We start from the raw sequence: 17,691 nt of genomic DNA, 5'->3' as shown, positions 1-17,691 counted from the left end.
AACCCCAGCAATGATAGACCTATTAGCTTTCTGTCCTCTGCAATTTCAAAAATATTTGAAAAAATTGTACACTTAAGGTTTACCAATTACGTGAATGCAATAAACGCTATCCCGCATTTCCAATTTGGATTTAAATATAATCACTCTGCTCCTCAAAAACTTTTAAGCCTAACGAAATAATATATAAATGATGGATTGAAAAAAAACTACATATAGGTGCAGCCTTTTTAGACGTAACCCAAGCCTTTGATCGGGTCGTCTGACACGATGGACTTTTATATAAATTAAGAACATTAAACACCCCAATTGCAATATATAAACTAATTAAATCCTACCTCTCCGCTCACTGCTTTGAAATCCGAAACAACGAGACTACATCGGAAATAAAACCAATAAATGCAGATGTACCTCAAGGTTTCAACACGTCACCTTTACTTTTTAACTTATACAATTCAGACTCAACTACAACGAACAATACTGAAGGAGAACGATACGCTAACGATAGTGCTATATACTATTATACTGATAAACTCAAGCTCTAAAGACGTCGAACAATGACCCAAAATATTTAAGCTCACCTGAATAAAATTCAAAGATGGGTAGAAAAATGCAAAATAATTTTAAACTCTCAAAAAAGTACAGCTGTACTCTTCATCAACTGTCTCTCCAAAACTTCTGCTAATTTAAAACTTAATGGTAATAGTATTCCATGGTCACCTTACATCAAATACCTCGGTACAATTTTGGATGGAAAACTAACATGGAATCCGCATATTATCTCCAAATTACAACAAGGCTACCAAAAGCTAAATGAAGGTAATATACCTATTGATCAACCGACAAACATCAGACAAACATCACTAAGTTGGAGATGTTCTTTCATGCCATATACTCGTATAAGCCAATTCTACGACCAGTACTCTTATACGCAGTCCCTGTGTGGGGAAATTGAGCTAAAACTCACATACACAAAATACAAGTATTTCAATCCAAAGTTCTGAGAACCATATCTAATACTCCATGATTTGTACGTAATGATGCACTTCACAAAGACTTCCAGCAACCACAATAACTGAGTACATAAAAAAATTAGCAATCAACTTCTACAACCACATCGATTCTGCATGCAGTGCGAAATTGTATAGACTGCCGCGGCATGCCGGGCTTATATGCCGGATTGTGTGAAAAATGTATTAATTTAACTGTCCAATAAAATTTAATGGGCCAATCATGGGCCAATACACCATATTTAACTATTTAAGGGATCATTAGCTCACTATTGATTCGTCAAATGTTTCGTGATTGTTCATGCAATCCGGCATGAGTAACCCACCGTACGTTGACTCAAGAGTGAACGCCCACACGACCTTTTGTTATAATAGTTATTATTTATTGTGTTATTTTTTCTCTTATGTCTTCTGATTTGTAAATACATTAGAACTTAGTAGATAGTACCTTTTATTATAAAAATGTAATTACTAATTGTCATCTATTTTCCAAATGTTAAAAAAATTGTAATTCTGTTAACAATAAGTTTTAGGTGACATTTGTCAGGGAAACTTTAAATTAAAAAAAAAAAAAACAACAAAAAAGTTTTATTAAAACTAAAGATAAAAAGGTTTTGATGTTTTTTTGGATTGGTCTCAATAGTTAGGTGTTTTTAGTGTTGTTTTTTTCTTGTCCAGTTAATTGTATCTTAATTATTATTTTTAATCTTTATTTCATGTACGTTACTACGGTGATTATATTGTGTTTTTATTGAAAATTTCAGCTGTTATTAGGTATGAAACTTTAAAAAAATTTTATTTTTAATTACGTTCATAATTCACGGAGACACTTTTGAGAAAAATAGTAATCACATGCCAAGTAATAATTGTATTTACGACGGATTTGATACTACTGCCGAATCAGCTGTTCAAACTTTCGATAATCTGATTGAGATTTTATTTTCTTGTAAAAAGTACAGATTACATTGGTTTTGAAGAAAAAATTAACTTGCTAAACAATATTGGTAATAAGAAGACAAAAAACAATCCAATTGTATACTAAATCCATTAATCCCTGCATTTATAAGAACGTCTTCTATTATACATATAACTAAATCGATATTATTTTATATGTATTATTTTGGCATGCGTTCAACGTGGAAGTTTAAACCAAACGGTCTCGTAGACAGTTCTGATAAATTACAACCATTTATACCGTCCTGGTTCTGGATTCGATGTAAATACCACTTTTGACATCCGTTAGACGTATTGGAAATGTACCAAATAATTGTCAACTAATTAAACATTTATGCACCCATCGTACAATACTTCACATATCAACACCAATTATTCAATAAAATACATTTTACAATAAAAGTATCAAATCAATGATGTTTAGCAGTGTTCTGTTGTATACATGATAAAAGTAGTGATGATAGTGAGCTTAAACAAAATGTATGAATATTTAAATAATAATTATTCAATGACTATTAAACATAATTACAATTTATATATTTTATCGGGAATATTTTTATATTTGATTAATTACCTGAAATGTATGGTTGCTATATGAAATTATTTATAGGATAATAACCATAACTTGAAAGTAGGTAGTTTGTGTACCGATTGATAGTCAGATATAAACGATAATCCATGTTAGTCAAAATCACAAAATACATAAAAAAACAATTTCATCAATCTCACCAAAAACTCACCAAACGGTCAAAATTATTTTTAAAATAACATGATTAATTGCTTTTAAATGTTTAAAAACAACAAATTTCCTGACATCCTAGTACCTAGTCTGTACCCAAAACACTGCAATTCCTACAAAACTAAATCCTGACGGTAGCCTGCAGTAAAATTAAATTAATGCCCAACTTTCAGAATAGATATTATGCTCCCCTGACTTTTTATCTTGTTGTTTAAAACTATCTGTGTGCTATTTATTATTCAAAAAATGTAATTGATTAACTTATACTATTATGTTAAATTTAATAAATTTACAGTGAGTGGCGTATCTGTTGTATTAAACACTCACTTTTGTACATATTATAAAAAATATATTTTCAACTACGACTTTCAATGGAAAAAAGACATAATTAATTACAAATACGTAATTATTAATTACATATACTACGTAAAGCTAAAAAAAATTGTATTAATACATTTTTAAATGACATTTTTATAGGAACTAATAACTATGCACTATAAAATAATAATTTATTTCTTACAAGTCCCTTATTTAAGTTTATATTGTGATAGACACATTTTTTTTAGCAATAATAATAATACTTTCATAATTTTATAAGCTTAACCATTTTTTGAATTTGAATTCCCGCTAGATAGATACATATGTTACCTATTGAATATTATAAATGCTTTTATACTAACTATCCTAAATTATCTTATGAATTTGATTTTGCTTACCTATATAGGTACCTAACCATTTTTAATTTAATAAAATATTAATAATCGTTTTTGAGTTTTATTTTAATATATTCTCGTTGTCTTGTCTTGTGTATTGAAAAAATACGATACAATATTGTACATGCTCTTTAAGTCTCGGTCCTACCTTGTGAGTGGCTCTGATTATAGTGTTATTACTTGTATATTAGAAGTTATTTGTATTTTTTTTTTTTTGCATTTGATGAAATATTTCTAAAAAATGTCACTGAATACAACAGTTCCTTTTAGCAGTGTCAAAAAATATCAGTATCAAATACTTTAGTTTGTCACCTAAAAATACTTTTGGATAAATATAGAAAAACATTTCATAAATTATGGACCAACATTATTCTGATGTACCGTACACTAGCACTTACACTATATGTGCTTTAGTACCTAATTTATAGAGGTTTTAATTAAGTTTTTTTAAAGTCAAGTGGTTTTTTCTTAGTAAAACGCCGATGAAAACTTTTAAATATCGTGACGACATTTATTTTTTTTTTTTTTTTAATGATATAAGTGTGCTTTTATTCAGTACGATATCTTCGTGCGCATAATAATTATCAAAATATCGTTCCATAGTATTCTCGGGTTGAAGCGGTGTTAACCATTATCTCACAGATTGTATACGGTACGGGTAGGTAGAGCTTGGATTTTTTTCACCTAGTCTTCAAAGACTCATTTGCTGCTCAGTTTTCCATTTGTCGTTAGCAGATCCTTCCATTCTGTCACCCCCGCTGATCCTCGAACACGGAGTATAATGATAAATGATATTAAGTGTATAACGGATGAGGCGAAAATAAAAATGCCGTGGGCCAAATCCTTATAGGGTCGTGTACAACAAAAAAGCCTGTCGACCTTTTTTTTCCATGCAAAAGTTTCGTAGGCGGGAAAAAATTGCAAACTCCATGTTAATGAATTGAAGAGTTGTTTCAGATTTTCAGCAGTATTTTATAAATATGTATAAAGATACAATAGAGCTATAATTGAAAAAGCCTCCTTGATTGCTGCAATGTGATTATCAGAACGGAATATTGTTAGTAATATTAAAGCTCGTGATATTTAATAATTGTGATACTATCGTCTATCTAGTATAGCGTTAATAAACCAAAGATTTTCGTTATAATATATAGTATCTTTTAATTCCATATTCCATATATACTCATTTCAACTTAGATCAATTTCAATTGATTTTTATGAACATTAAAACTAATGTCCAACAGCTATTATGTCCACCAAATGTACGGCTATACAGAGTCACTTTTGAAGTTTTGACAAATTATATACCTATCTAATTATTTATTAGTAATAAGCACATTGCACATAAAACAAGATATAGGTATAATATATATATATTATATATATATATATATATGTGTGTGTGTGTTTATTAATAAATGAAGACATTAAATCTAGAGTGCTTTCATATAATAGGTAAAAAAGGTTGTGATATCTTATACTGGAAGGCGGTAGCATACACGTATTTACCTATATATACATTATACCTTCATTATTAAGTTACACAAAAATATCATCAGTCACCATTAATACTATAATACCTTGTTCACCCATAGATTCTATGGTGAAAACATAAACATATAAGTAATAATGGCTAAAACCATGTCTGTTCTTTTTGTTAAGATACTGCTAAGCCTACAAATTTCTATAATAAAGCAAAAAACTATGCAATAAAATGCGAAAAAATTGAAGTTAAAAACATTATAATTAACAATTAATAATTTGATTCATTGTCAAAGTAATTTATCGTGATTGAAAATTACTAGTATAAATCGTAATTTTCGAATGTGTACAACTAATAATTAATTTAAGTGAAACTTAAAATCGAAAATTGGATGTGATTTATACAACTACCTGCTCAATTTGTTCAAATAAGTGAAACTATGCTAAAATGATACTAGACACAAAATGCTATTATTGAAAATTGAATTAACAGTGAAAGTATAAATTATATTATGATGTATTGTATTATGGTTTTGAAAATATGGTTTTTCTGTTTAAAAAAATAATAATTAAAAATCACCAAATATAATGTAATTACCGATTAATGTATAATAGTATGACAAACTGCTCAGAACTGATCCATACATCAGATACAACTTATTAAACACAATAGTACCCAAGCTCAAAAGTATGACGAATCGATCAACTGTAACTTAATTGTATAATTTTTCAAAACATAATATATCAAATTACCCATTGATAACATGAAATTTAAATAGTTATTTCATCTATATCTTAGTCCCTAGACTGTCATGCAAAAGTACAAATCTTTTTAAACATAAAAGTAAATTTAGATGTAAATGTGTAAAGAATATCTTACAATTAATATTTTAAAGTTAATAAAAATAATGCAAAAATTAATCATCAGTTCTTTTATAGTACCTATAAATTTCAACATAAATAGTAAATATTTAAAAATATTTCTCTAAAATGTACATAAGTGATAGAACAAAAACTTTATGGAATTTAATTCTAAGAAAATTGTGTTTTGTGTGAACCGTAATAATATACAATTATTATAGTATTTAAGTGTTATACTATAATATAATTATTATTTCAAAGAGATGTGTATGTTAGTTGCATAGCTTATATGAAATTTTCTCATAAATAAGTTGCCTGGATTTTGTATGTCCATGAGTTGTGATGTAGTGCATCTGATATTAGTAGTGCATATTTATCAACCGTATTATCTTAATTTTTATGTCGTTTAAGGTGTACCTATAAATATTGTATTAGTTCCAGATCGGTCACGACGATCGAGTTCAAAATACAAGCATCGCATCGTCTATATAATATACGTATCCGAGAGTGCTTGTGTAAGACAAGGAATTAATACACTATTTACAACCCATGGGAGTTGTTTAGTTACAAAGGTTTTGTTTGATAAAATACAAAAACCTTTGACGTAAACTTGAACTTAGCGATTATCCACTATCAAAACCACAGTAAGCTGTATATGGATATAGTTTGTCATTGCACAACCCTGTAGGTCCCATATCGCAACAACCGCTGCAGATATATACTCTCGAACACTGTTCTCCGACCGTGACTGTTTTACGTGAATATAATATTATGATACAATGTATTACTTAACACTTTTTGTATGGTTATTCGATCGAAACTTATTTGCTTAAGCAAATTCTATAATCTTGTGCATTTTTTATAATACTGCAGAGCATTCAAATCCAGCATTTGTGTAACCAGACTAAATTGGAAAATAGTTGAATAGTTGGTTATGATTTCATATTCTTACTCGTATATACTAAGATTACATTTAATTTGTATGTATAAATAAAATCATTCTAGTGATTGATTAAATAAATGTTGTGGTATACATAATCAATATTGAACCAAGACGCAAACATTTAGTACAATAATTACGTTCTCAAAATAGTGAAATGTTCATACAAATAGAATTGAAATTGTAAATCTATTTAATATTTAAACAATCGTTTAACATGTTGAAATATTAACTATTTTATGTTATGTTGGTTTATACTATGCTCTGTTCAATTAAGAAACGTAGTCGGCGGCCAACTTGTGCGTAGGCACACATTACTACACGGCAGATGTACAAATAGTTGACTCGGTGACAAACGGATGTTGTTTGACTGTTGCCCAACGAAAACTGGTCGTCGCCGATTATGTTTCTTAACTTGAACAGAGTATAGTGGTATTTTTTTCATTTGTTATGGGTACCAACGTAACCATTGTAATTATATATGTATAGAAGTATTTAGAGTAAGAGATTTTAAGTACTTGAGCAGATCTAACAACATTTTAAAAAAAAAACTCATTAGAAGCTTAACACAATTATATTTTTAAACATATTAATATGATCTATAACAGGGGTCACCAATTAAAACTTTCCGTTGGCCACATTAAAAATTCTGAAAATTCTAGGGTGCCATAAAAATGCAAAGTACATAATATTTATTACAATATGCCGATTGGCCGAAACTAATGCACAAAGATAGCCGGTTAAAATTCATCCACGGGCCGGATGTGGCCCGCGGGCCGCCATTTGGTGATCCCTGATCTAAAATATACGTTCAATAAACCCATTTTCCTATCGAGTAACACGAACCTGAACCTTAATATGTGCCCTAAGTGAGATGTGTTCCCATCTCACTCGTCTTTCAACTGATTGTGGTTTTAACGGATTACAGCAATGGGTATTGGTATAAAGTGTCACTATTACTCTTACTGTCACTAATGCGATATACTTAGTATGTGCATAAATGATGCGTCACATTAACATATTATGGAGACGATAGTTGAAGACCATATTATTATTTATATTGTATAGACGTTTACAGAAGAAGGTATTTATAAATATGGATAGTATAATTTTTTAATTTATTCATTTGGAGCATGAAGAAGTTTTTATTTTGACGAAAGTGACACTAACCAAAATACCCATTCTATTTTAGTCACTCAATTTTAAGTTTTCTTCTATGTTTTAAATTAATTAAATAGTAAATATTATTGTTTAAGTTTATATATATGAATTTTTTAATATATATATTATACACGGCTATTATGAAATGGGTGCCCATTTAATTCTGATAGCGAGTACCTGCCTATATATCAGTTATTTGTATTGTTAGGTATTACATATAACCTTCGTAATACAATTACATTTTATTATCAGTGGACAACTTCTTACTAAATCACCATTTTCAGCCACTGTTCGTGCATTAAGTTTAAATATTTATAATATAATTATATATGTAATATATATATATAAATAATATTAGGTACATATTATATTAAATATATATATTAAAATATTCATCAACTTACTACTCCAAGAATTTAAGTTTAAAATAATTAAAATTGTAAATAAAATGAAGTAAAATACTAAAACGTTTCCGGAACATGAAAATGAGATTCAATGACTCAACAAGTGTCTTAACTTATCCATTCAGCATTTTATTTTGGAAAATAATAAATTTTAATTCTTACTTTTAAGCAGAGCTTACATTTGTTTTTATAAATCATAGATCAATTAAAATATGATAAAATGTAAAATAACATCTGTAGAATATGTTAATTTACAAATAAATTAAAAAAGGTATTAAATGAATTATAAATATAATTCATCTTTAGATAATAAGGTTAATTTATTATTATGTAAACATAGGTTTAAAATATTTACAACAATTTAAATAATGAAGACGACCATTTTTCTTTAATTTCCAAAATGGTAACTTCAACACTGCATATCTATCTACCATCATGCAAACAATTTGTTTGTAAAAATATATTTAGTATTTTTTTTTTTATATTTGTATATCATTATACCAAATTGTTTGCTTTCTGAACGAATTAAAGATTTTCTATTTTTTAAACGCAATTACTTATTATTGGTTGTACTTTTCAACAATTATACAACTTATCAATTACATTATTCTTAAAATTGTTGTTTATTAAAACCAAACAAAATACACAAAAACTAATTATAAACTATAAATTGAAATTTAGTTAACAACTTATAGACCAGTTACGGTGTAGTTAAAATTAGCATAGTATTTATTATTTCACTTGTTCACACATTTTTTTACATGAAAATCATTTTTTTTTTTTGGAATAACTAATGGTTGTTCAGTATTCAATTTAATATGGTAAATATTGAATAAATATTTTTAGAAAAATAACAAACTTTTATTACGAAATAATAAAAATTGACTCAGAAAATAATTGAATCAAACAGCGTGTGTTTATGTTTAACATAATATAATATCAATATGTTATAATCCAGACAACATACACAGCGGGATGTATGGATCTCATCTCAAAATAAACTTATCTTTGCGGAGCGTATAGTGGTGTGTTTTTCTGTTACTATAAATTTATAAATCAAGATATTAAATGAACAATTTAAAGAATAAAATATAAAATGATTGGTTATGACTCCTGTTTTTCAATATTTGTTATGTATTTAAGTATTTTGTTTTAGAATTGCTTAAATAAATCCAAACTGTTTATCAGACACTAACATTTTTACGGTTTCTATAGTTTTAGGGTTTTATGCCATAAAAGTGAATGCAGAAAAGTATCATTGAGAAAAAAAAAGAAGTAATTTCTTAACTCAATATATAAATTCCTGTTATTTATGAAGGTTTAAAATTTAGTTTACCTTTTAAGCGTTCTCACCACAGTAAAGATAATATTATAATTACATTTATTTAACGATTATTTTAAATTCGAGAAAACTTGAATGTATTTAAACTAGTTTAATTAAATTATAATTTAGGTATATTTTATACATTTTTACTTATCTTTATATTTGAATTGTCATTCTTTAGAAAAAATAAACTATATCTAGCGATAGGTAAACCATATTTTTAATTGTATTTTCTTAACTCCTTTGTGATTATTTAAAAATAAAACACATCGTTCTTAAGTGTAGTCGAAAAAATAAGATACCTTCATAAGAAAAAAAAAATATTATTGTTATTCAGGCATTTTTTCATAGTCATTATACCAAAACTCAAAACTTGCAATAAAATGTGTATGTATATATTTTTAAATGATATAATAAAAACTGACAAAATGTGTTAATTTTAAAAAAAAAATTCTACTTCAGAATATAATTAGAAATGTATAAATTGTTATTTAAAAAAAATATAAAACCAATAAATACAATATAACATTGAAACTATACGATTTGAAAAAAAGAGAATTAATACGTGTGTAATTGGTAACTTAAGTTCTTATTTTTATCTGTTTTTTAAAAAGTGAACTTATCATTTAAAATTAATTTCAAATATTATACAAAAAAACTTTAACTATCAAAGATTTTTACATTTTTCAAACTATCCTTACTATTTTCTAAGTTTTTTTAATGGTTTGATTTATTATTGTTATATATAGTATTAGTTAAGCATAAAAAAAACAATATAAGTAATCTTTTCGTTTTAAATAATTAGGTCAACCACACAATACTATAAAGTCATTTATACCTTCTTGCTAAATAAATGGAAAAAATTAAACAAAATAAAAAACTTTTCAAAGTATAAAAAAAACAAAATATTTCCTGAAAAGCAAATAGCAATTATTCAATTATATACCATTACAAAAAATAATAGTTTTATGAACTGTAGAACATTATTCAAAATGATTTGAACCGTTATTATATTTTAACAATTGAAAAACTCATTAACATCTGATAGTATATCAATTATAATACTTTGGGCTGATGATTTCTAGTGCTTTTTTAGAAATGTCTTATTTTAGCCATAATAGAGAATATAATTTCTAAATATTTAAGATGGATAACTAAATTCACTATAGGGTAAACCCATTTTTGTCAAAATATTTTAACCTTAATTGACAGTAATAGTTGATAGTTTTTATAAATAAGGGATTTTAATACACGAGAAATATTCATACATAATGAAACTGCATAAAAGTTATAGAGCTACGTTATATTTATTGAAACTTCCATACTCATGAATATGTAAGTGGAACAATCGGTGACTTTGAGTAGACCTGAACGTCAATTTACAAATCAAATAACATAATTTCATCCAAACATAATACAACAAATATTTGAAATTCAGTAATGGAATTACCTTGATGGCTTGATCGTGAATTTGTGCCACAAATCCAAGATTAATTTTCCATTCTAAACATATTTTGATATTTTAAACAAGATTAGGTACACTGTTTAGTCTTCAATATAGGTCATAGGACCGTATTTTAAATATTATACACATACCTTTGATAATATGTTTTTAATATTTTTTACCTGGAGTACGTCATTATTGATTTCATATTTTATAATACAAAATCCCAACCTAATGTTTAGAGATAAAAATTATATAATAGCTTCTACTGTAATACAATAATATTAATTACCATACCTTTATATCTATTAGGGTCAGTGCCGTATTGTTTGGTTTGAAGATTTATTCGATAAACTTCCTTTTCCAAGCTTAATACTAATATCATACTAATCTTCAATACTAATAAATAATTATAATAGGTAAGATAATTTTGTTTCTATTAATTGAGATCCCGAACACTGGAAAAGTAGCAGACCATTTAAGCTAAGCTGGTGTGTTTCTTTTACATTCCTAGTGAGTAATTGGCAGAGAAGTTGATCAAGTTCGTTTAATCTGTGACATTGTATTATTATTATTATTATTATAATTGTTGTCGGGCGAATTTCGTACAACCGTCTAGTGGTGGACAGCGATAGCCAATTTTCCGGGGAACACGTTGCAGTAATAATATTATAATTTATAACATAATGACTAACAGAAAACGACGAGTCAAGCGGGCAGCGGGAAAGCGAGTGGAGGAGGGAGATGACTGATGAGATTGCAGCTGTCTGGTTGTACGCATGATTCTCATGAGCTGGAGCTCCGGCATTATTGTAATAATATTAATAATAATAATTACAGCATAATAGTATTATATTCTACAAACGTGTATCGGACGCACATTATCGGAGCCTCGCTGTTGGATATTTATGAGAAACTATTATTATTATTAAGTAATAATGTATTGTATAATTAAATACAATTTGTTGTCATTAATCTTTATATAAATAATAAGTTATTAATTCGTTCGTTGTCACAACCGGTGGTCCGCTGTAAAATTTTGATGGTTTGTCAATTTTGGTCAAAATTGAAAATTTCCAGTAACTTTCAGGAAAAATAGCAATTTTTAGACGAAACCAAATTCTTATTAATTTAAGTTAATTTTTTTTGGTCCAACTTAAAAACTAACAGCTGTAGACACTTGAAATGTTGTTTAAAAGCCTTATTCACTCAGTAAAAAAGCTTGACAATTTAATGCAAGGTTTCTATAATATGTTTTCTTTTTGACGGCATTTCAAAAATATTAAAGATATGGCAAGATTATTTTTATACGCCTTTAAAGTTTAAATGTTGACAAAATTCATTAAAGTTCCAAACATTTGCATATTAGTTTGTAGTTAGAAATTCATTTAAATTTTTCTGTTTATAGCTAAAATTAGGAATTTTAATAGAAGATTCCTTCCGAGTTTTTCTTCCTTTAACAAAAATAAAGTTAATCGGGAAGTTACGCTATTCATGGCCATGAGATATTTTCGATTTTCGTTAATAACTTGTGGTAAAATTTCTATACATATATTATACTCAAATGATTTATAATGGCTGTAGAATTTGAATTATGAATTTAGTGGTCCGCGAGGTCAAAATGGTTGGCGACCCCTGCTTTAGGTTATTATATTTTTTTTAAATTACCAGAACACTTAAAATAATAGGCTTAAAATTTTGATTAAAGTCGATCAACAGTACCTAAATTATTATAAGGAAGTACCAATATTCATAACATATACTATGATTATTAACTTATATAATCTTCCGCAAACTAGTGACACCGTCTGATGCTTGATCTCAGAGCACATAAGTGACTCAGGCCAAACATCGCACCACATCAGACCATATATTACTTATTAGTATGACTGGAGTTGAATATTTACTAGCTACCTATGCAAATATGTGATTACTTATATATTTTTATTTAGTTAAATAATTGTATTGTACAATAACCATAAAAATTCCCTTGAAGCCAATTAGTACGGTCATTAATTTTTAGTGGTCACAATTATTTTACACAATTATTCATCGACTTGTAAATAAACTCCACTATTTGAATTTAATATAAACTCATAGTAATTGAGAGATTAAATCAAGTATTTTTATAAGTAATAAGCTCCCACTTAACGTAATGATGTTATGCCCATTATTTTTGTTATTGGGTGCATTATTCTGTACAAAACATGTATAAATAATTGACCCGTGTTGGCAAAGATGTCAAAATAGGAACATTAATTTTTGATTTAAAACCTAACTAACCATTTTAAGCCGATGTCGCTTACCCCCAAAATATACATCTCTATAATATGGGCATGTACATAAATACATTGTATCGGTAAACAAAAATAATGTATCAGGTTAATAAATAAACTAGTCTTTCAAACGTTCAAAGTGCCCATATTAAATCCGAGTTCTTATTTTAATTATCAACTATAGCATATAATATTTTGGACTAAAATTTAACACATAAATTGTAGTGATTTACTCAATGACAAGGTACACTCGCCTATATCAACAGGCTACAGTTAAGCGAGATCCCTAAATTTTTTTCATTAGGTATATCAGTGATTTATTATAATTAATATTTTAGTGTTTAAATCAATTATTAAATTATTTTCATAAATATCAAAATAAATTTTTCATTTCATAAATATATTTTAAGACGTTATTCGTTTTTATAATTTTAGAATTTTATAAATACGATTTAAAGTAATTTGCATAGAATTGAAATAAACGACAGGAATCAGTCTGCGTTTCGATTCAAACTGGATATTTTTAGTTTATTACATTTTTATGAAAAACATTGTTTTTTTCTCATAATACAAGATCTTTTATAAAATGTATTGTAAGAAAAGATTCATCTACCAACCGTTGACGTAGAAATTCAAATATCAGTGACTTGGAAACGTCCTCACCAGTAACCATCGTATTTTTTGTCAAGTAAATCGTCAATCTTATTATTTCCACCATTTCAATTTTAATATTTGTCTAGATTTCAGGGAGAAAAACGTGCGTTTACAGCATCTGGATCCCTAAAATATTGTGCAACCTACCAGCTATGACAGACGATACTACAATACATTACAGTAAATATAACACAATAATACGATGGTTTGGAAACAATAACCCTAACAATAACCGAACCCTCGACGACTTACCTGCGGAAATCTCTTCTCCAACAGGCGTAAATCACCGGGTTCATGCCGCTGTTGATCCACCCGAGCCAGGCGACCACGGACGACAGCAGTTGGTCCTTGAACACGCAGCTCTCGTCGCAGAACCCGGACAGCAGGTTGACGACGAAGAACGGTAGCCAGCAGACGATGAACACGCCCATGACGATGCCCAGCGTTTTGGCCGCCTTCTTCTCGCGCGAAAGCTTGCTCAGCTTCCGACTTAGGGAAAAGTTTTTCTGCAGCTGGTGAGCTCGCGTGTAGCCTCCACTACCGCCGTGGGCAGCCGACGCGGACGTGGTTGTCCCGCCGCCCCGGTGTATTCGGAGCGTGAGTTCCATCCGACCGCCGCCGGCACCACCGCCGGCACCACCTCCACTGCCACCACCACCAGCACCGCCACAGCCTCCGGAACCGCCACCGGACGACGGGGTGGATGACAGCACCTTGGTGCCCAGCCGCTGGCACCGGGTCTGCGTTACGGCCGCCGTGTAGATCTTGTAGTAAGTGAACACCATGACCAGCAGCGGCACGTAAAACGATATGGTAGACGAGAATATCAGGTAACCGGTGCTGTTGGTGAACGGGCACGTGTTGCTGGGAACGGGTTCGGTGCGGACCAGCCGCCACCATATGATGGCCGGGAAGCTGATAACGCCACTACACACCCATACCGCAGCGATCAGCCGGTACGCCCGCTTCCGGCTCATTTTCGTGGGGTACGTGAACGGATCGGTGATGGCCCAGTACCGATCCAGCGATATCACGCACAGGTTCAGTATGGACGCTGTGCTGAACAACACGTCCAGCGACCGCCAAACGTCGCACGCGTTTATGCCGAACGTCCAGTAATGATCGAGCACTTCCTGCACGGCGCTCACCGGCATCACCACCAGTCCGACCAGGAAGTCAGCGAAAGCCAGCGACGTGATGAAGTAGTTGGTAGCCGTGTGCAGATACCTCTCCCGGACCACAGCGATGATAACCAGACAGTTGCCGAACACGGTCACCATGCAGAACACCATCAACACCGCCGACAGCGGAAACCGTTCGCCGAAAGTTGACGGGCAGGGGACAGCCTCCTCCGTGCCCGACGGGTCCTCGTATTCGGCTGTGCCGTTTACCAACGCGACCATTGTCGTCCAGTTCATCGTTCTCTCTCTATCCATCTCTTTTGTCTCCGTAAAAATATATTACTCGTTGAATTTCAGAAAATCGTCACTGAAACACACAAAGTAATTCAAAGTGTTAAAATTGTTAACGAATTATGTTCGTTCAAAAAATAATAGATTAGTTTACTCAAGTTATAAATTACTTAATCGCTACTTATAAATGAAGATACGTCTCTCTGTATAATAGAGGTGTTATATTTTTACAACTTAATAATAATTTTACCATGTGTAAGTAAATTTGTAAATGTTCTGCTCCTAATCAAATGAATAAAATAGTATAACTAACATATTACAATTAATGCACTTAAATTCAATTATTTAATTTGTATGATTCCCAATCAATATTATACAATTTGACATTTGTCAGAAAACAAATTTGTATTTAAATAAAACAAAGTTTTTTTTTTTTCAAATCACACGTTTTCCAATACCTTATTGCACATTAGCACCATAATACGGAAATAGTAACTGAATGTATAGATATAATTATTTGATCCATATTAATAAAATAAAATTATAAACGGTAAAAGGTAATACAGATTTTTCCTTCTCAATAATTATAGGCATCAGGCATTTGTCGAGGAATGTTTCTATAGCATTTTTAATATATTCTAGTCCATCTGTTTTTTTTAAATGTATTTTTTTAGAGATATTTCGATCAAATTTACTCATCTTCTTTTGTTGAAACAATTTTTTTTACCAGCGCATCACGTTGGAATCGTTCGAAAATTATTTATAACGAATCCCTACTGACATGACATACTTCATTTTTATTTATTTTATTCTTATGACTACTCGAGTATTATCAAATCCAAACTTCCGAAACGATTACCTATTCCATCTCAAGTCAAAAACCAACTCGTCTACTTTTAATATAACATTCATTTTATAGTAAATATCATTCATCTGTTCATTGCATCGTCAGTAGTTGTTGTTTAAATTTGAATAATGCATTGTTTGCTACGTACCTATACCGTTCCAATGAGTCATCATAAAAAAACAAACTAGGTTAAGTAAGGTTTGAATTTTGACGTAGTTCATGCCATTGTTATATTATTATTATTATTTTGGATTTATAGATTCATGTTTTTGTTTAATATAGGTCATTTATTATAGATTGGTGCATTTGTCATTATAGACACAGTTAAATATACCATACTATCGTCAGTCTATTTTATTTTTCTTTGGCATATTTTACCCCTCACCTGCGTGTTGTTTTTTAAAATAATGTCATCTTATGAAATTAAATTATATAATATCATATTTTTTAATCATATTTATCGTTTCAAATATTACTTTTTAGGAAATGTCACCAGGTATCTATTCCTTCAGTTGTTTTAAGCCACTAAGATATGACTGGCGAAATCTTAAATCAAATTTTATTTCAAGGATACTATTATATCAGCTTTATACGTACTTATGTAATCGGTTATCTATACAGGTAAATAGTATTCGTAAATATGATACGTACTTATAAAGGTTATTACAGTGATGCATAATGATAAGTTAAATTTGGCATTGTATTATTGCTTGAACTATTAATGAAACAAAAAACCATTGATTTTGCTGAATTAACGAAATGGGTAGAATTGAAGAACATTGGGACATTTGAAGAAATATTCAAATAATATAAATATTTGTAGTACCTACATCAGAGGTGTCCTATCCACGGTCCTCTCTCTTGTACCCAGTAATGCACACATGAAAGGTATTTTAGCCCCCTCAGTTATTTTCACTAAAGGTACTTAAAAACAATCAATTATTTTTTAAAAACCATATGCATCATTTTTTAACATCCCTGAGTAGTGAGTTTCGTGATGAGGAACGCAATTTTGATGTATTAAATCATTTAAAACTGTAATTAGACCTTAATTATAATATAATGATGTGCAAATATAGTACCTAGTGATATGTATAGCCTGATAACGCCTAATGTTCTAATATGTTGTTGTATACTTCATCCGGGTGGATCGATGTTAATTATAAGTCTTAGTGACTCAAATAAAACAAACATGAAAAATATTAGCATACATTGAGAGTTTTTTTTAGTTTCACGAACACTTTATAAAAAATTCAAAATGAAACAACAAAACATATGTGCTTACAGAGATATACAGTTACTGCAGCAAACGGTATCATGTTCCTTTAACTGTCACTCATGTATTTTAATGACACGGTAATCTGAATCCTAAATCAGACGGAGCGATGGTCGTAACAAAATGTACCGTTTAGTCTGTTGAATAACATCTCGCAAGGAACTATAAATCATGTTTATTCAAATATCTTCAAAAAA

At 29.6% G+C, this 17,691-nt stretch overlaps 1 protein-coding gene across 2 annotated transcripts in view; it reads right to left on the bottom strand.

Moving 5' to 3' along the window:
* LOC111028775 (dopamine receptor 2) overlaps positions 1-17,691 on the bottom strand; it is a 137,825-nt gene that overhangs the window by 108,447 nt on the left and 11,687 nt on the right. For both annotated transcript variants that reach the window (XR_002603937.1, XM_022307528.1), the window contains exon 2: positions 14,212-15,447. Coding sequence is in view for 1 of the 2 variants with exons in the window: in XM_022307528.1 (XP_022163220.1) it covers positions 14,212-15,395 (1,184 nt within the window). In the remaining variant the exon portion in view is untranslated. The remainder of the gene's footprint in view (positions 1-14,211; positions 15,448-17,691) is intronic.

Source organism: Myzus persicae, unplaced genomic scaffold, assembly GCF_001856785.1.
Source record: "Myzus persicae strain clone G006 unplaced genomic scaffold, MPER_G0061.0, whole genome shotgun sequence".
NCBI classification, from domain to species: Eukaryota; Metazoa; Arthropoda; class Insecta; order Hemiptera; family Aphididae; genus Myzus; species Myzus persicae.
Note: the sequence above shows the minus strand (reverse complement) of the source record. Positions and strands in the feature narration are given on the sequence as shown.